This window comes from Typopeltis vanoorti, chromosome 2 (genome assembly GCF_054136105.1).
Source record: "Typopeltis vanoorti isolate ZY-2024b chromosome 2, IOZ_Tvanoo_1.0, whole genome shotgun sequence".
NCBI lineage: Eukaryota > Metazoa > Arthropoda > Arachnida > Uropygi > Thelyphonidae > Typopeltis > Typopeltis vanoorti.
In genome coordinates, this window is record NC_143550.1 from 31,343,105 (window position 1) to 31,365,352 (window position 22,248).

Here is a 22,248-nt window from a genome sequence, read left to right on the forward strand (position 1 = left end):
AAGAGACCCACAAGAAGAAGACGATGTGGAAGGAATATCGTGAGAATAAGAGTCAGAGAGGTTATATATATATATATATAACTTCTCTAACAATATAATAAATTTAGTTTAATCCTTTATCCAAGTGTCAGCAAACAAAGTTTGCACCTGAAAGTATCTACAGGACTGGGGTAAGGTGGTACAGCACCAGGCGACTCCTTGCAAAGGTGAAGCAAGCTACAAACACTCCTATCTCAGTATCTCCCATAATGCAAAACACATCTCCTTGCAGATATGTCTAATGTTATGTATTAAGGGAAGGGCCACTACCCAGACTAGTTTCGACCTTTATTGAGGTCTCTTCACTGGGAGAGCAAGGCCCAAGTGGAGATACCAGTCAGAGGCATTAGCAAGGTCATCTCTACCTATAGGAGTTGCCAATTGGTTTGCCACCTTTTTAATAAATTACCCTGGATTTAGAGGAAGATGTTGAAAGTTTATTTTTCAGTTGATTAGAATATAATAAATTTAGTTAAATCCTTTATCCAAGTGTGAGCAAACAAAGTTTGCACCTGAAAGTATCTTCAGGACTGGGGAAAGGTGGTACAACACCAGGATGACTCCTTGCAAAGGTGAAGCAAGCTACAAACACTCCTATCTCAGTATCTCCCATAATGCAAAACACATCCTTGCAGATATGTCTAATGTTATACATTAAGGGAAGGGCCACTACCCAGACTAGTTTCGACCTTTATTGAGGTCTCTTCAGTGGGAGCCAGGCCCAAGTGAAGATACCAGTCAGAGGCATTAGCAAGGTCATCTCTACCTATAGGAGTTGCCAATTGGTGTGCCACCTTTTTAATAAATTACTCTGGATTTAGAGGAAGATGTTGAAAGTTTATTTTTCACTTGGTTAGAATATAATAAATTTAGTTTAATCCTTTATCCAAATGTGAGCAAACAAAGTTTGCGCCTGACTTGGGCCTGGCTCACACTGAAGAGACCTCAATAAAGGTCGAAACTAGTCTGGGTAGTGGCCCTTCCCTTAATGCATAACATTAGACATATCCACAAGGAGATGTGTTTTGCATTATGGGATATACTGAGATAGGAGTGTTGGTAGCTTGCTCCACCTTTGCAAGGAGTCGCCCTGGTGTTGTTACCACCTTACCCCAGTCCTGAAGATACTTTCAGGTGCAAACTTTGTTTGCTCACACTTGGATAAAGGATTAAACTAAATTTATTATATTGCAACCAAGTGAAAAATAAACTTTCAACTTCTCTAACAATATATAAAGCTCAGGCCAGCAAAATAATGAGTATTGTGCAGAAAACTAAATTAGAGTCTGAAAGAAAATTGACTATGCAAACTAAAGGCAATCCAAAAGAATTTTATCATTATACTGCAAGCAAAAGAAAGAATGAATGCAGATGAATAACTTTATTGAATGCAGATGGTACTCTATTGTCAAAAGCTAATGAGATTGTTCAATTAATAAGCTCATTTTGCTATGATATATCAACCAGGTATATGTAACAAGGTGCATACTACTGCATTGGATGATGAGTTAGAGGTGCATGAAAATGAGGTTGAATAGCTGTTGCATAACTTGGATATGAATTTTTCAATAGGGATAGATGAAATATCAGCATGTTTGCTAAAGGAATGTTCAGCAGAATTAGCTAAGCCTTTCACATTTTTGTATACCTTGAGTCTCATCTCAGGAATAATACCACAGGAATGTATTATAGTTCCAATGCACAAGAGTGGTGCAAAAACTGATATATCTAACTATTGACCTATTAGTATCTCTGGTGAGTAGTGAAGATTTTAGAGAAGTTGATAAGAACTTGCATACAGAAATGGGTAGACAAACAAGTTATACTCTGCACGGATCAGCATGGGTTTACTAAAGGATATATATGTTATAGCAATTTATTATTATTATTCAGGCATCCATGGAGCCAAGACTCATTGTGAAAGGTTCTTCCTAGAAAACACAAAATCTATCATACCACTCCTTGAACTCATTGACAGTTCTCACTCTCACCACTCTATTAGACAGTGCATTCCATGGGTCAACCATCCTCTATGCAAAGAAACCACTCCATACCCTCTTGCTCACAGCTAACTTCCAGGGATGGCCCCTTGTCATCGTTCCTTCCTGCTGTTCCACCAAGTGAAAGAACTCTGCAGTGTCAACCCTGTAACTACAGTACCTCTCAACAGTTTAAAAGTCTCAATCATATCATCTCTCATTCTTCTAACTATCAAACTCTGCAGACCACATTCCCACAGCTGATCCTCATAAATAACATTGTACAGTCCTGAAACCATCTTTGTTATCTGCCTCTGTACCCTTTCCACAGTTAATTTATCCCCTTCCAATCCTGGGGACCAAATTTGAGAACATTAGTCTAGGTGTGGTCTGATCAGGGTCTTATGCAATGGAACGATAACTCTTTTATCTCTGCAGGTCAGCGTCCTTCTCAGTATTGCAGGAATCCTCTGAGTTACCTTCACCACCTTTGCAATATGTTCCCTGAATTTCAGGTTTCTATCAATCATCACTGCCAGATCTGTTGTCTCTCCAACTTCCTCTAGTAGAGCTCCTCCAATCAAGTACGCAGCCTCCCATTGATGTATCCCAAACTTCGAGACCTTCAAGACCTTACATTTTGCTGCATTAAACTGACACCCCAACATTCATTCATTTGCCCATCTGTCTAGTTTATTCAAATCCTCTTGCAGGGCTGCATCATCTGCACTATTACTAATAACCCTTCTTGGCTTCACATCATCTGCAAACAACTGAATATCCCTTTGCAATCCACTGACAATGTCATGGATATAAAGGTTAAACAGTACAGGTCCCAGTACTGAGTCCTGTGGAACTTTTAACCTTCTGCCTCCTTGATATTGCCCCAACATACACAACACTTTGATACCTATCAGAAAGCCAATCCCGAATCCAGTTAACTAACCTGACATCTAAACCCATGTGCTGCAACTTAAATATCAGCTTATCATGTGGCACCCTGTCAAATGCCTTTGCAAAATTAAAAAAAAAAAAAAATGGCAGTACATACCTTTCCCTTTCCCTCATCAACTGCTCTTGTAACTTGATTATAAAAGGCAATCATATTACTTAAGCCAGAGCACCCCTTAACAAATCGATTGACTCTCACAGATAACATTACCCTCATCTGCCCAACAGTGTACACGGTGTTCGGGATAAATTTGACATATTTATAATTAATTATATTTTTCCGTAAGTTACATGTATTAACACACACTTCTCTTCATTTAAAAGTTTGGACCCTTCTTCATTCATATACAAGATGTCAGAAAGGATGGATAGCTGGAACCCACCTGAATCATGGAAGAGAATAACTTGTATCATGATGATTCGTGCCCGCCATCAAAATAAGGATATTACGACTGCTGCCCAATGCTCCCTGAATACAGTAAAAACAATCAGGCATGAACTAGAGACTTGCAATGGTGACTACGAGGATGTAGCAAGAAGAAAGATCCCTAGCAGACGATCTGATTGCGTTCGTACAGCAGAATTCCTCGCAAATCTGCAGGAACAGGTGTTGAAGAACCCTGGCATTGGAATTCGGGCTTTGTTCGTGGAGTTGCTAACTGTAGTCAAGCCCTGGATAACAAGGGTAGCCAATGGTAGGCCGTATGTATGGCAGCAGGATTCGGCCCCTTGCCACACCTCTGGGAAAAGTCAAAAATGGTTGTCTGAAAATTTCTACGACTTCACCAGTCCAAATGTTTGGCCTCCAAACTCCCCAGACCTTAACCCCATGGATTATTTTGTATGGGGCGCAGTTGAAAAAGACACCAATCGCACTTCCAGTAATACAAAAGCCCAGTTAATGGATAAAATTAAAACAGTTTTTGCGGCCCTTCCCAGGGAGACTGTAGCATCAGCTTGTTCGAGGTTCCGAAGCAGAATTGAAGCTGTGATCGATGCTAATGGTGGTTATTTTGAGTAAATCTTGTTGATAGTATTGTAATTAACTCTGCCTGTAATGTTTTTTTTGTCAATTCATTAAATTTAATAGATACAAAGAAGATTTTCTTTTTCCTTACGAAACTGTCAAATTTATCCCGAACACCCTGTATATGGTCCCTCACTAATTTCTCCAAAATCTTAACAGCTACTGATGAAACACAAACTGACCTATAATTAGACACTTTCAGACTGTTGCTGTCCTTATGGAATGGAACTATCTTACCTTCCTTCCATTCCCTGGGCACCTTTCCCATAGCCAGACTTTCATTGAAAAGCCAGGTCAAAGGAGCTGTCAGTTCTTCAGCACATTCTCTCAAAACCTGTGCTGGAATGCCATCCAGTTCCACAGCTTTATTGACATCCAGAGTACTCTATTTGGAACATACTATCCTCTGGTACCTCTAAACCTTGAACCTGCCCTATCCCTCTAGTATTAAAACTTACTTCTCCAGGATAAAATACTCCAATAAAGTGTTCATTGAACAACTCCAGTATGTCCTCTGCATCGGTCACTATTCCCATTTTTATTCCACAATCATTTCTCCTCCTGCTGGCCACATAGCTAAAAAATTCCCTATGATTTTCTTTGGATCTTTCGGCCAATCTCTTCTCGTATTCTATTATTACTATTATTATTACGGGTGACTCCAGGGAGTCCTTAGACTCATCAAGGGAGGCGCTAAACATCATGTCCACACAACTATTCGACATTCTCACAGTATCTATCATACCTTCACTTGAACTCATTCACTGTCATAGCACCCACAACAGACTCTGGCAACTTATTCCACTCATTTACCACTCTAAAAGTAAAGAACCCAACTCTAACACCCTTGCTAACCACACTCTTGCCCAGATTCCATGGATGTTCCCTAGTTCTCCCACCACCAGTCCTGATCTCAAAAATATCCTCTGAATTAATCCTATAGAAACCCTTCAGCAATTTGAATGTCTCAATCATACTCCCCTTTTCCACCTATCAACCAATTTCTGCAACCCACAAATCTTCACCCTGTTCTCATAAGGTTCATTCCATAGACCTTCTATCATTTTGGTCACTTGCCTCTGGATCCTCTCCACCTCCTCCCCATCAAGAAGAAACCTAGGTGACCAAATCTGGGCACAGTAGTCGAGATGAGGCTCTGTACAGAGGAACAATAACGTGCTTGTCTCTGCTCATCAAAGTATTTTTCAGCAACCAAGTGATTTTTTGAGCTGATTTAGCCACTTTTGCAATGTGTCCCCTAAACTTCATCTCCCTATCCACCAACACTCCCAAGTCCCTGGCATCATCAATCTCCTGGATATTCTGCCTTCTTTACCATACTAGTCACTCCTGGCCTGAGTATTATATTCTTCTTGCATCTGATCTCCACCTCTCTTTCTCCTTATACCTCTTCCATAACCTCTTTTTCACCAGTTCCTGTTTGATATTGTTTGTCATCCACTTTACACATATTGTGTCCTCCTCTTCACTCGTGGAATACAGCTTACTATTGCTGCTAACAAATATTCCTTCACAATTTCACAAGCACTAATGATATCCTCGCCTTCCAATTCCACCTTCCATGGAACTTCCCCAAGTTGATATCTAAGAATATTATAATCACCCGCCTTATATAATTCCACATACGTTCCCTTCTCTTTCATAATCCTGTATATCTATTCATCTTCCAATTCAAAACCACACGGTCACTCTCTGCAACTGGTTGGAGAGATGTCAACTCAGTTATTATCCACTCTTCTGATGCTATGACCAAATTCAAAAACTCTTGAACACCTTGTTCCCTCTATTATATGTTCCTTAAGACATTTGTCCCTCAAGAATTCTAAAAATTTCATTCCTTTATTAATACATGCATTTTCCTTTTCCCAATTTATACTGCTGTAGTTAAAATCTTACATAACAATTGTTCTTCTTGCACTTGCCAAGCTCAACTGCCTAAACATCTCCTGCTCACCACTCTCCTGTACTCCTTGGGTTGTAGCAACACCCCACTAAATATCCTGTCTTGCCCACCTTTACCTCACACTTTATGCTTTCAAAACCACTAGTGTCACTCCTTCCAAAGCCTCCACTCTTAGAGGACATAAGTCATCACTTATCATCTCTATTACCGCGTTTTCCCTCCTATCTTGGCAAAAAATGCTGTACTCTGCTACTTCTATTCCTGTTATTATATCATCTTCCATCAACCACATCTCAGAGATCCCAATAATCTTTGGCCAGGCTGATGCAATCAGTACCACTAATTCATCTCCTTTATTCTGGATACTCCTGGCATTTGCTCCTATTTTATAACAATGTTACGGCCGAGTTGAATAAAGGTAATAGATCTGATAGGATACCATACGTAAGGCTGTTGCATAAACTGAAGAAGATGGGATTGGAATATAAACACTTGACTTGGATCAGGGGATGGTTGACAGACAGATATCAAAAAGTGGTTTATGGTGAGTGAATCTGCCAGATTTAAGGTGACCAGTTTTGTACCTCAGGTTTCAGTTCTTTGGCCACTGTTGTGCAATCTACACATTAATGACATTAGAAGGGTCTAACAAGAGATGTGCAATTGTTTGCCAATGATGTGAAGATAGGCAAGGGAAACAAGGATGCTGCTGATATCCAACAAAATGATTTGAATGGGCTGGAAATTTGTGCAAAAGAAAATGTTTATCAGTTTAATGTTAGTAAGTGTAAAGTTATGCACTTTGGCACGATGAGATTTCCAGCGGCATATTATATTAGCCGGGTTATGCAACAAGAAACTGATGAGGCTAGGGTTCTTAGCATAATGATGGATAGGAATTTGAAGTTCAGAGGTCACATAGCAAAAATTGCAAATACAAATAAGAGGATAAAAGTAGAAGTGAAATTTGACATGTAGGGATAAGGAAGTTATTTTGCCTTTTTATGGGGCCTTGATAAGACCACATCCAGATTATTGTGTGCAGATTCATGTCGGGATAGTTCATCGGCGACACTTCATCGCAGGAAAAGTGATCGCTGACAATTCATTGTGGGGAAAGTGATCGGCGACAATTCATTGCGGGACAATTCATCGCGGAGACTATTCATCTCTGGAAATTTAATCATGAGGAAAATTGATCGCATGAAAATTCATCGTGGATATATGTGAAAAAAAAATTTCCCATATAAGAAAAATTTTAAAAAAATATTTCTTTTAAAAAATTTTATTTTGCTATTGCTTTTGTATGATGACACTGGTTTTTAAACATTAATTTCCCCAATATCACATAATTTAATTATTTATATTTATCAGGAAATAATATAAATGAGAAAATATACAAAATTTGCTTATTTGTAATTATGACAATTTAATTTCAGTATCGGAATATTAAAAGTTATCTGGTACAGTTACTTTGGAAAAATAGCGAATTCAAATAAAAAGAGGGAGCACACATGTTATCTAGCAGTATTTATGTGTGTGATAGTTTGGAAGGAGGGGTGAGCCATCAAAAACAAAATACAATTTTAATTCTATTATGAAAATTTTGGATAAAAAATGTCATTTTGATGTGCACCTATACATGTTTTAAATGATAAACTGCAGGGAAAGTATCGCTACTTCAAAATTGCTGCATAATATCAAAATTAGCAGAAAATATATACATTATAGTTTACTTCATAATAGTCGTTCATTTCAATATGTAATAAGGGATTCCAGGAAACCAAGAAAGTGTTGAAGTGCAAAGAACTACAGATTATGTTATAAATATTGTACATAAGAGCAAACCTTGACACAATCTGTGAACTAATTTTCTAAGATTATGAATAAAAAAATAAAGAAAACAATTTGTAACAGATGGAGGCTGTATTTATTTTAAGATTCGAATTTTTATGAATTTATAAAATAATTGTTTGACAAAAATAATTATCGTGAATCAAGTTCTGGGAGAATAAAATGTATTGGTGACTAAGATAATTAGCAAAAAAAAAAAAAAAAAGATAGTGGCATTGTTCCCCAGAGTGATACAATCTTAAGTGAAGAAATATGAAAGGATCTCTTATTTGCACTAGCATTAAAACTATAATTATACGATAAAACAAGTAGCAAAAATAAATGTAACTTGTAGGTAATGTAATTTAGATTCCAGTTACCTAATAAACAGCAAGCAACTGCATTTCTGGCAATAGGTAACTGAACGTAGCTATGTACCCGGGGTAATCTGGTTAAGTGTTCTCGTCAACGTGAAGGATTATAGCACCTTCTAATAGATATGACAGTCAAATGCACTTGATATCCATGTTTTTACAACAGGTCGTCTAACTCGTATCCAGGATATTCTGGATGTATATATACATACGTCCTGGCAGGCTGGGAGGTTAACCCTGCAGGGGGTCATGGTCAAAAAAATTGCAGCTTAGGTCACGTGTATCCGAGATATATATTCATTACTAGCAAGTGCTGAAATGCGATAAAACTTAAAAAAAAAACACTAAAAATATAATACATAATGGTTTATTTATTTTCAGTTACAATCTAGATATTATTGAAAAAAAGAAAAACCAATAAAAAAAAAAACAACTAAACCAATACTATACTGACATCGTAGTTCACGGTATCTCACAGATACAATTTACTATCAAATATCACTTTTGCATTCAACTCTATCATCATTCTCATCATCGGACTCAAGTAACATTCGCTGAATCTCTTCAACATCTGACGGATTATCCTGTTGATATATTTTTCCAGCCATTTTCAACGGTAAATAAAAAAAAATTAAACCAATACTATACTGACATTGGAGATCTCGGTATCTCTCAGATACAATTTACTATCAAATATCACATAACACGTGTTAAACCAAACTGACTTCCATTTTCTAGCGAATAATACTTTCTTCTGCAATGAATTTTTCCTACAATGAATTTTCCCCCGCAATGATTTTCCTCTTGATGAATTTTCCCTGCGATAAATTTTTCCTCTTGATGAATTTTCCCCACAATCAATTTTCCAGCAATGAATTGTCCATGAACCGTGCAGATTTGGACTCCAAGGTTCCAAGGGAATAAAGAAGCTGTGGAAAGGGTTTCAGAGAAGAGTTTCAAAGATTATATCTGGATTATGGAATTTAGATTATGAGGACAGATTGCGAGCATGTGGATTGCAGACTCTGGTAAATAGGAGAAAGAGGGGTGATACGATAGAAGTCTATAAACTTTTGAATTGATGTTATAGGATCAGTGGCATAGCTAGAGCTTTTGCTACCCAGGGCGGTTCCTGAGTTTGCCACCCCTCTCAATACACACCAAAAATACTACAAAAAGTCAAAACGGCATAGGGAAAGAAATTAAAACACTATGTTTATGTTTAGTTTAGATGTAAGTATAGTTGTTGACAACTAATTATTAATTAAGTAAGAAAATTGCTAAGTTAACATAAATAGAAGAATAGGCGAAAAATAAAATTGTGCCTCACGTGAAAAGTGTCGCCTAGGGCAGACCCTCCTCCCCCTAACTATGCCACTGTATAAGGATATCATCTAATGAAATTTCCCATTATATGGAAAGCGTGGAGAGAGAACATGGGGGTCATCCATGAAAGTTAAATTTGTTCACAGTAAAGAAAGGGGTAAGAGTTAGGTTTTTCTCTCACAGAGCAGAATAGTTTGGCTTTAGGAGTGGTGAATTCATCTAGTATGAATGAATTTAAGTGAAGGCATGACAGCTGGTTTGGGTGATTTATATCCTACCTCGATGAATCCTTGACTTCCTGGAGGTCTCAGATAATAATAATAATTCAATGATCAGTACTACACCCACACACTCTAAAGCTCACCACTAGCGTAAGATTTTGCTGTATCTCTTTGTGGAATGCAGCTGGTATCATCCATTACAAGCCTCTATTCTCTGACAAAATATAATGGGATTTCATCCTCTGCAACTGAAGTGAATTAGTAATTCTCTACTTCAAGAACAGCATTATTCTGTTCAAGACACTGCATTTTTTTTATGAGATGCAAAGCCTTACATGACATGACATGTCTAATCCAGGATAAGCTCCATTATTTTCGATACAAAATTAATAACGGAAAACTCACGTACAAAGATTATTTAATAGTATAATTTTCGACTGTGTGTCACAGGCATCTTCAGTACATTTTAAGCTCAAATTTAACAATAACTGACAATTCCAAAAAGCACCACCTAAGTAGCTGGTGTAAGATATCTAAGATGGTCAATAAATTTCCTTAAAAAAAAAAAAAAAATGTATATAATAAAAAGTTAGGAAAGATTAGCTGATTTATAAAGTACTATTTCCCATAAAGGGGATAGAATTAAGCCGTCGGATCTGTTTAAGTTAGGAGAACGAAGTAAAGTTTCGCATGTTTCTTTATAAAGGCGTTTCATGAGGAACCTACTTTTATGAAGGACTCTTGTCTTTCTCCAATGAACTCTATGTCTAGCGAAGATGGCATGTTCTGCAAGTCCAGACTTTTCATGTTTAAAGTATTCAATATAAGATTGGTGTTTTTCTTGCCGAATAGAGGCAGATCTTCCTGTTTGTCCGAAATAAGATAATGCACAAGAGCACGGAATCTGGTAGACACCTGGATAATTAAGATGTGGAAGTTTGTCCTTAGGAGAAGTGAGAAAGGTGGAGATTTTTCTAAATGGTCAAAAGGCAACAAAATTATTCAGTGGTTTTAAAACTTTTGCTATACGTTCACTAATGCCTTGTACATAAGGGATAGGAATGCGTGTTATTTCTTCTGTATTTGAAGAGGAAGAAGCTTCCACATCTTAATTATCCAGGTGTCTACCAGATTCCGTGCTTTTGTGCATTATCTTATTTTGGACAAACAGGAAGATCTGCCTCTATTCAGCTAGAAGAACACCAATCTCATATTGAATACTTTAAACCTGAAAAGTCTGGACTTGCAGAACATGCCATCTTCACTAGACATAGAGTTCATTGGAGAAAGACAAGATTCCTTCACAAAAGTCGGTTCCTCATGGAACGCCTTTATAAAGAAACGTGTGAAACTTTACTTCATTCTCCTAACTTAAACAGATCTGATGGCTTACGTCTATCCCCTTTATGGGAGATAGTACTTTATAAATCAGCTAATCTTTCCTAACTTTTTATTGTATGTATATATCTTCTTCTGGTTCCCATCTGCCATATGGCCGTGGGAGGGTAGCTATATGCTACCATTCTAGGGAGAGATGATTATGAGCAAGGTGGTTTCCCGTTGCCTTCCTTGCGGTAAGTATTTGTGACTGTAACCTGTGTGTTCACGGGGCCAGTTTGCCTGCTTGTGGGATGAAAAACCCCAGATAAACTGGCGGAAAAAACCCTGCTGCCCACGCCCAAGACCAGCTAACTTGGATATGGCTGAGGAAGATCCTTAAGCTCCTCACGTCGTGGACGGGAATCGAACCTAGGACACTCCTTCCCCAGGCATATGGTTGCGAAGCGCAAAGCCACTAGGCTAACCGCGCGGACTATGTATATATATATATATATATTTTTTTTTTTTTAAGGAAATTTATTGACCTTTTTAGTTATTTTACACTAGCTACTTAGGCGACGCTTTTTGGAATTGTCAGTTATTGTTTAATTTGAGCTTAAAATGTACTGAAGATGCCTGTGACACACAGGCGAAAATTATACTATTAAATAATCTTTGTACATGAGTTTTCCGTTATTAATTTTGTATCGATATGTCTATTCACGGTATACCTCTTTTATAACTTACTCCATTATTTTGTTTCACTGTCCATTATTCTCCAGACATCTTGCCATCTGATCATGGTGTTTTCTTATTACTGGATAATCAGACTAACAGTAGCAAATAAAGGGACTACAAATTGGAGGTAAATATGGTTTCTTTGCTTCTAAAAATAAGATTTAGAAGCCATATTTATTAATTTATATGTTATTGGGAAAACTTAAGCATTGTAAAGGTGTTTGCATTTCCAAATGAAGTATTTTCCTTTCTTACAAACATGTATTTCTTCATCTTATAATATTAACAAAGTGATGAAATAATTACAGTGATTAAATTACAATAAGTGCCTCCGTAGCGCAATTGGATGAACGACGGTAAGTTGCGCCCTTTGATTAGAAAAGGCCTAAGTTCGATTCTCGTCATGACGGGATGAATCTTTATATGGACTTTTTCCCAATCTCATGCAGAGTTAGTTAGTTAGCCAATCTCATACGGAGGTAGCAGAGTTTTTTCTCCCGGAAACTCAGGTTTTTCATTCTGCATACAGACAAATCGGCCCTTCAGAATACGCACAATTTACAGAAAAAAAATACTAGCTGTGGTGGTGGTAATTGTGGACAGTAGATGGTGTTGATGTAGGTGATTGGTAGTAGAGGTTCTGTGTAGTAGTGGAGACGGAGAGTTGCACAATAGGTGTCCTCCCGCGATGAGTCTTTGGACTCCTTGGAGGTGTCACGAATAATAATAATAATAATAATAATAATAATAATAAATAAATATTTACTGCTTAATGATATTCAGATATCCATATTTCAGTTTGCATTCACAGCCTATACACTTGAAAGCAGATAAACTATCTAGTCAATTGGTCAGGCTAGAATGATATCGATCTTATTTGATTTAATGGAGAAATAGACAGATGACGACTATCTAACAAAACAAAACTCACTTCATACAAGTGCTTGATAGTAGGTATAATCTTATTTCTAAATTAAAGATGTCAAGAAATTATTTTCTTGGGTTATCCTTTATCCAAGTTTAAACAAACAAAGTTTGTGCTTGACGTTTCTTCATAACTATGCCACTTATACATAGAGGCTAATGACTTCACATTAATTGCCTTAGTATCCCATAATGCAAAGTACACTTCCTTTCATTGCATTATGGGGAATTGAGCAAACTTGAAGTTAATAAGACTGTGGGACTTGATAATATATCACCACATATTCTGAAGGAATGTGTCCAGGAGTTGACATCTTCCTTAACATATTTTTTTAATGAGTCTTGCACTGGGTCGAGTCTCAAAGGAGTGGAAGGAAGGCAAGATTGTGCTGCTTCATAAGAGAGGTGATAGAACTCAAGCATCAAATTATAGGCCTATCTGCGTGTCAGGCTATGGTTAAGTTGTTGGAGAAGCTGGTGAGAACTAGGATCCAGAATTGGGTTGGCAACAATGTCATTATCTTTGATGGACAGCATATATTTGCTAAAGGGATGTCATATTTTAGTAATCTACTTACTTATTACAATAACGTGACGGCTTACTTGAACAGAGGAGAGGGATACACACTTGTATACTTAGATTTCACAATGGCTTTTGATAGATTACCACATGATAAGTTGATAATCAAACTAGTGTGGATGAGGTTGGATATTAGATTACTGCATTGGATCGGAGACTGGCTATCTGATAGGTATAAGCAAGATGTGTGTGGGGGAGGAGCAATATCCATGAAGAGGAAAGTCACCAGCAAAAGCAATAAAACAGATCTCAGGGATCTGTTTTATTGCTTTTGCTGTTTAACTTCTAGGTTAAAGATATTGACAAAGATTTGGATGGGGATATTCAGTTGTTTGCAGATGATGCAAAGGTGGGACGAATTATGAAGAGTTGAGATGTTGTAGCCTTACTAGATGACTCGAATAAATTGAGTGAATGGGTACAGAAATGGGAATGTGAGTTCAATATAGCAAAATGTAAGTTTTTAAAATTTGGTAAACAAAGATATGATCTAGAATTTATGCTTGGTGGGGATATATTGTTGGAGGTGGAGGAAATAAGGGATCTTGGGGTGATAGTGGGTAAGGATCTGAAATTTAGGGGACACATTGCTAAAATTTTGAGGACAATGTAAAGAATTCTTGGAATGACGTGGAGGACACTGACCTGTAGAAGTAAGGAGATTCTTGTGACCTAAGGTTCTCATTAGGTCACAAACATGGACTACTGTACATAGATTTGGTCACCTGATTTTCAAAATGATGAAGAGATGCTGGAAAGGGTCCAGAGGTGACTGACTAAGGTAGTTTCTGATCTCTGGAATGTCAAATATGAGGAAAGTTTGAGTAGATGCAGTTTGCAGAGTCTAGTGGATAGGAGGAAGTGTGATATGTTAGCGATCTACTAGTTGGTAAGGGGTTGTTATAGGATCAATGTTGGAGAGGTAACAGAAAACAGTGTTAGATCAGTGGAGAACCAGAGCTCATCCCTGGGAACTGTATAAGGAGGATGTGAGGAGGAGGGGGGTGAGAAGCAGGTTTTTTGCATGCTGAGTTGTGAATGATTGGAATGCCTTGCCTGAGAGTGTGGTATCTGCAGAGAATTTGAGTGTGTTTAAGGTGCAGTAGGATGAGCTGTGTGTATGAGAAAAGGACCAAGTAGATGAGTCTTTGACTCCATGGGATGTTGGGATAATAATAATAATAATAATAATAACTCTATTACAATAAGGATCACTGCCAAAATGTGATGCATCCAAAACTGAAGCTCCACAATTTGAGTTTTTATCCAGTCATTTTGTATATATTCTCTGTATATAGACATTGCTTATTTTCTTGAAGATTTTGGTAGAGATCTAAATCAACATTTGATCAATAGAATACATATCTATAGTAAAATTTAATATTCAGTATATTTAGTTTTTTTTAACTATATTTTAAATATTTTAAGTATATTTCATACATTTTCTAAAAGTAATCATCTTGCCTATGTTTTTAGTTTAATTTTAAAGTAAAATTACAATAATAATAATAATAATAATAATAATAATAATAATATATACCACCAGCGGGTGGAACCACTTGATCCAGTAATTTTTGGCTGGTTCTTTTCCAAATTTTCCTAATCACTGTCCTTAGTTCTTCATTAGCTTGATCAATGTTACCTAAAAGAAATAAAATAGGCTATAGTGGTTAAAATATTATAGTGCTAATAGTTGTTAAAAAAGATATTAAGTGAGCAGTTCATAAAGGAATTTCACTCTTGTGAATGTGAAATTATTCAAGGATTGAGTGGAGTGAAAAGGTTGAGGGGAGAGACAGATTGTGCACAAGCAGGGGCATATGAGCAAACTAGATGTTAATTAACCTTGGAACTTGATGACAAATTACCATGTGTTGTAAGGAAACATGCCAGGGAATTGATATCTGCCTTGACATACTTATTTAATTTGAGTCTTACACAGAACCAAATTCCAAAAGTATGGAAGTCAGATGACAAGTCTCAAGCTTGAATTATAGACAAATCTGTGTATTTGAACTTGTGGTTAAAGTATTGTGAGATTAGTTTGGACCAAAATCCAGAATTGGGTAGACAACAGTGACATTTTCTTTGATGGACAGTGTGGGGTTGCTAAAGGAAGATCATGTTTCAGTAATAATCTACTTCACTATTGTAATAATAATGAAAAAAAGTGAAATTACCTTGTCCAATGCATACATAGTCATATACTATATTTTGCAAAAGCCTTTATTTTATAAGAGTTTCATTCTTATCATGGAGAACTCATGAGAAACTCAAGTGCATTGGAGAGGATGGCTGAATTGTCAGTGAGTAGGAGATAGATGAGGAAATAAATAAGCTTGATGCCAATAAGACAGTATGTCATCAAATCTCCATGTGTCTTAAGAGAATGTTCCAGATAATTGGCATGCATGTTTAATAAGAGTCTTATAACAGCACAGGTTCCAAGAGAATGGAAAGAAGGTAAAATTGTTCTGCTGCCTAATGGAGGTGATAAGGCTGTGACTGCAAATAGGTCAGCCTGTAAATCCAGAGTTGTGGTTAAGGTACTGGAGAGATTGGTAAAGACTAGAATACAGAAATGGGTTGAAAGCACAGTATTCTCTGCACTTGTCAGCATGGGTTTGTTAAAGGGAGATCATGTTTTACTAACTTACTTATGTATTATAACAAAGTAACAAATGTCTTGAACAAGGGAGATGCATAATACAGCGTTATATTAGATTTTGAAAAAGCCTTTGATAGACTGTTACACAACAAGATGTTAAATAAACTGAAATGGATTGGACTGAATAACAGACTAGTAATTGGGATCTGTGACCAGCTGTCAGATAGGTAGCAGAAAGTTGTATATGGGGGTGCAGTATCCTGAAATTGGAAAGCCTCTAGTGGTGTGCTGCAGGGGTCTGCCTCAGGGCCATTGTTGTTCAATTTGTATATTAATGATACTGGGATGGGTTTAACTCGTGATATGCAACTATTTACAGATGAGAAAAAATTGGAGAAAGCAATGTAGAGTCAAGCAGTTGTTGTGGCCTTACAGAAGGACTTGAATAGAGTGTAGCAGTAATCATAAAAAACAGGTGTGGCCAACTTCATTCTATATGAGGACCAATATATGATGAGTGGTAGCGTCACGGGCCGCACACTTTTAGACAGAACTTAAATAAAAATAAAAATAAACTCTACATTTTTTCAAGACAATAGTTATATGTATTGAATTACTATATTTGTTAAATCATTTTACTATTGGGAAAACAATATAAAATACTTGATTGATTTAAATATAAGTTGTTAAATTTAATTACATATTTCTGGTATTTTTACATGTAACACAACTTAATGAGAACACTGTGGCCATTCATGTGCAGCAAGAAGTTCATCATAGTCGATTTTCAACAATGATGATGATATTTGTAACAAATCCTGAAGGTGCTCATCAGTCAGTTGGCTTCTTTGTGACGATTTAATCGCCCTCATAGTTGAGAAAGTGCATTCACATGTGTATGTGCTTCCAAACATAGATGCAATTCTCAAGCTGAAATTACTCAATGCAGAATATTTTTCTCTTGGTACCAGTTTCCAAAAGTCAATGCCTATCTCCACCCTTGACTGGAAAAAGGGATCACTTTGAAGGTCACACAACTCCAATTGAATAATGTCATGCTGCTCTTAAATGTCGCATTTCATTGGTTTGTTAAATAATGTTAGTTGTAGCTGCATGTCACTGAAGTCAGAAAATTGCTTACTGAATTGCTCCAAAAGTTGGTCTAACATTGGCACAGAAAACTTGAAGTCAATGTCCTGGCTCTCCTTCATCAACTCCCTGCAGGAAGGGAAATGTACCAAGTTTCCTCTGACTAGGGTGAATTTAAAAACCTTCAGTCAACTTATGAACCCATCTAGGTGTCCAACTAAATCTGAGATTGTTTGGTTACGTCCCTTTAACTTCACGCTGAGTTCATTCATGTGGTGTGTGATGTCTGTTAGAAAGGTGAGTGAACTGTTAAAATGAGGATCACATAGTTTGGTGATTAGTTCTTTGTTTGTCTTCTCCTGTTCCTCCAAAAGCTGTTGTATTTCCTTTCTCAAAGCAAAAAACCGTTTCAAACAGTTCCCTCTGCTTAGTCAACGTACTTCTGTGTACAACACTAAATCGTCATATTCTGCCTCCATTTCTGTTAGTAAAGAAAGAAACTTGCTGTATGTCAAGGCCCGATTTCCGCTCTTAATTAGATTCACACACTTCATTATGGTTTTCGTAACATTCTCTATCTCCACAATTTTACCACACAGAGCCTCCTGATGTATAATGCAGTGCAATACAGGGCAATTGATTCCAGCATTCCTTAGTAAGCCAACTAAGCCTGCTTGAGTACCATGCATTGATTTGGCACCATCTGTCACAACAGCTGTGAGATTGTTGATGTCACCAGTACCATTTACAACCTTCATAACTGCATCATAAATGTTTTGACCTTTGGCTGTGTTATGCAATGACTCTAATGCTAGTAGCTCTTCATTAATAACAAAGTCTTTGGAAACAGTTCGAATGAAAATTAGAAGTTGAGCTGTATCTGTTATGTCAGTTGATTCATCCAGAGCCAATGAGAAGTATGCTGAATCTGTAATACTTTTTAATTTATTTAATATGTGAGAACCTATTTCCTCGACTCTTTTTGTTACAGTTTGTTTTGATAGTGGGACGCTTTCAAACTCACTGGCAATTTTACCTTCCCCAAATGCACGTGCTATTTTCACAGAACAGTGTTTTACAAATTCACAGATAATAATTTTTTTGCTTTTGCTATCTCTGTGCTTACAACAAACGATGTCAAGAGTGAACTTTTTTGTACTGATGTTGGTTTAGTAAAAATAGATTTCTGAGCACTAACTTTTCTCTTCAAATTACGTACAATTTTAGTATGTACTTGTCCAACGTATTCTTGGTATTTAGAGGCATGGTGCTGTATGTAGTGGCGTTTGAGGTTATATTCCTTGTGCACAGACAATACTTGCAAACACACAAGGCACTATGGTTTGTTGTCATTGTTGTTTATAAACAGAAATTTATTTTCCCATTTCTCCTGAAATGACCTGTTTTCTTCACAGATTTTATGTTTCTTACTCATAGTACACAAAGGCTGAAGTAACTGACAGAGGACACAAACTGCAACAATAACACTGTTAACTGTGAAACTGATCACTGTAACCAGAGCAGAGCAAGTGACTTTCAATGATGCGTTACTCTGGAGCACATAGAAATCTACCACTTCCACTAATACAACTTGCACAGAGAAGCAGTAGATTTTATAAATTGAATAATCTTTTTAAAGCAATTTTGATTCGGTGTTGAGAATATAAATTGTTTCCTTCATCAGAAATAATGAATATAACTAGTATATCAATCAGAAAATCTGTGGTCAAAACTTATAGCTAAATGGATAATACATATAATTCAATATAGTTTTTATCCTGCTGCGGGCCACACAAACTCACGTTATGGGCCGAATGCAGCCCTTTGGCCTGTTGTTGGTCACCTATGATATAAAAGAAAGGTTTGTAGGAGAGGTAAAATAAGACCTTAGCACTTTTCATCATGAATCAGAGTCTATTTTCACTTTCTCTTCTCTCAGTTTACCTAATTGACATGGAAAAATAATAAACCTAGTGTTTGCTCATGTCCAAGTGATTTTCCTCTTTTAGACTCACTGCCTCTAGTTGGCTTTTGTTACCTGGGTTTGTCTTCTAGCCATCCATGAGGTTGGTTAGACAACCTATGCAGACATAAGAAGGAATTTCGATAGCAAAAAATTTTTATTTGTCTCATCAGATAGTAGAATACAGGATAGAACTGGAAGAGGATATTAAACATCTAAAGAAGACTATTATTTTAATGGCTAATATAGCCTACTCTCGTTTAGGCGTGCCCCTTTTTTTACAATGTTGTTGGCTCTTTACCCAAATTCTACGGCATTACTCAAGTGTTATAAAACTAATATATATAAGGAATAAAAGTAGGAGAAACTTTTGGACATTCCTTTTTGGATATTGTTTTCTGTCTCTTTATTCCAGCGATGTGCCTTCATATACTGTTAAGCTGTTAAAGGAAGTTTTTTTTTTGGGGGGGGAAGGTAAAGTAATGTGGGGGAATTATTTGAAAACCTGGGTTTTTATATATGTATAATATTATGTTTTTATATATGTATAATATTATTATTATTAAAGGTGGGTAGAAAGCATTTGGGAGGGGGGAGGGCAAGATAAGGATCTGAAGATAGACATTATTTTTTGGGGGAAGAGAAGGGATTTAAGGGAAAAGTCAGGGGTGGGAGTAACGGGGTGTGAACCGTTTCGACAACTGTCATCTTCGGAACTCATGGGGGATGTGTATGCTATATCATGTCAGTTAGGTGTTTCTGTCTTTGGTGTACTTGTGTTGTCTCCTATTGGTCAGAGTCGTGACTTAATTTTTATGTTATGGAGCTTCCAACTCTTGGAGATTATGTAGGGTCGGTGGACATTTTTCGAGTTTTCGTCACATTTTATGGCTATCATTTCCGATATTCTAAGCATTGTTTCGTTGTCTTGTATGTCTAATATTACGGCCTTGTCAATTTGTGGGGTATCTTTTTGTTCAAGGGCGTGAACTGCTAACTCAGTTTTTCCTGTACTTTGTATCATGTTTTTCTTTTGGTTGTGGCGATAGAAAATAACTATCTTCAGATCCTTCTCTCGCCCCCCTTCCCAAATGCTCTCTACCCACCCTTAATAATAATAATATTATACATATATAAAAACCCATGTTTTTTCAAATAATTCCCCCACATTACTTTATCCCCCCCACCCCCACCCCCCAAAATACCCTTCCTTTAACAGCTTAACAGCATATGAAGGCACATTGCCAGAATAAGGAGACAGAAAACAACATCCAAAAAGGTATGTCCAAATTTTCTCCTATTTTTATTCCTAATATTTTAGTTTAATAACACTTTAGTAATGCCTAGAATTTGGGTAAAGATCCAATGACATTGTAAAACAAGGAGCACTCCTAAACGAAAGTAGGCTATATTAGCCATTAAAATAATAGTTTATTTTTAGAGGAGTAACATGGGAATTTTCCCAGAAATGTCTATAATATCTAAAGAAGAGATTGGCTGAGGATAATGAGAAGGAGGAAGTTAGAAGGTCCACTTCCATTTCCCATCAGGGAAATGGGAGTGGTAAAGCCGAAGAGAGAGGAGTGGTATAGCAGCTAAAATATAGAATTTTGGTGCGGGAACATACAGGCCTCACACAGTTTGGCCTCAAACACACAGGAATTGTTTATATTTGTACACAAATGTAAGGAGTATATGGAAAAGAAAATGCTATGGAGGAGGTACAAGACAATTGGTGGTGATCAGATCCATAAAGGGTATAAATTGCAGGATAGAAAGGTGACAAGCATGGTAAAGAAAGAAAAGGTGAAGTATGAGAGGAGATTGGCTGGTCAGGCCAAGCTTAACTCAAGGGAATTTTTCTGCTATATGGCAAGCAAGAGAAAGAATAATTATGGCAGGGTAACACTGGTGGATAGTCATGGCAGCAGATAAACACCTGCAAATGATATAGTGGAATTATTGAACGAGCACTTTATCAGCATATATCATATTGGTCTAAATGATGCCGTGCAATATATAGATGAGAGGTAAGTATTAGGAGAAATGGAAGTGAAAGAATCAGAGGTGTATCACATGTTGGTTGGGTTGGATGTTAATAAGGCTGTGGGAATGGATGACACATCATCACATATTCTTAAGGAATGTGTACCACACTTGGTCAAGCCCTTGACCTGGTTATTTAATGAAAGTCTTGCAGTGAGTAGTGTTCCTAAGGAGTGGAAAGAAGGCAAAATAGTACCACTTCACAAGCATGGTTCTAGGACAGGTCTCCAATTATGGACCAATCTCTATAACAGCGGGTTATGGTCAAGGTGTTGGAGAGATTGATTAGGAATAGAATATAGGATTGGGTTGATTGACATAGCATTCTTCATGATGGTCAGCATGGATTTGTAAAGAGAAGGTCTTGTTTAACAATTTATTTACATTTTATGGTAAGATGATGAGTGTATTAAATAAGGGCAAATCATATACAGTGATATTCTTAGACTTTGCAAAAGCGTTTGATAGATTACCATATGATAAGTTGGTGTACAAGCTGCAAAGGATGGGAATAGATAGTATATTGGTTAGATGGATCAGAGATTGGTCTCTCTGAATGATACCAGCAGGTTGAGTATGATGGAGTAGTGCTTGAAAAAAAGGAGGGTAACCAGCAGCATGTCACAGGATTCTTTTCTTGGTGCCATGCTGTTTGCAAATAAAAAACTTGCTTGCAAATGATATATCATGTGTTCTGACTGGGGATCTTCAGTTGTTTGCTGATGATGCAAGGTTGGGAAGAATTATAAGTAGCAATGCTGATGTTAATTCTCTTCATGAAGATTTGAATGTACTTTTTACTTGGACAAAGGAGTGGGGGTGTAGTTTTAATATCAATAAGGGCAAGGCTTTGCCTTTTGTAGTGCAGAAATATAATGCTGTGTACTATATTGATGGTGCTGTACTGCAGGAAGTGGATGAGATTTGAGATTTGGGAGTGATAGTTGACAGTAGATTGAAGTTTAGAGAGCATGTTGCTAGTGTTGCAAGTGATGCACATCGTTGAGCTGCTATGATAAAAGTACTCTAACATATAGGGATAAGGAAGTGGTTTTGCCACTGGTCAGATCACACTTAGACTCTTGTGCTCAAATCTGGTCACCTGGTTTTCAGTGTGATGTGGAGACACTGTAGAGGGTCCACAGGAAAATGACTAAGAAAATATATCAGGACTTTGGACTACTGGCTATGGTGAGAGGTTGAAAAAATGTGGACTGCAGAGTTTGTTGAATAGGAGGAAAAGATATGATATGATAGTGATGTTTAAGTTAGTGAGAGGATTTTACTGGATTAATCCAGATGAGTT

General features: G+C 37.0%; 1 protein-coding gene across 1 annotated transcript in view; it reads right to left on the reverse strand.

Moving 5' to 3' along the window:
* The window catches only part of LOC150108907 (muscle calcium channel subunit alpha-1-like), a 1,617,925-nt gene that overhangs the window by 184,873 nt on the left and 1,410,804 nt on the right, over positions 1-22,248 (reverse strand). The window contains exon 40 of the mRNA XM_090414483.1: positions 14,777-14,878. Coding sequence (XP_090270609.1) covers positions 14,777-14,878 — 102 coding nt within the window. The remainder of the gene's footprint in view (positions 1-14,776; positions 14,879-22,248) is intronic.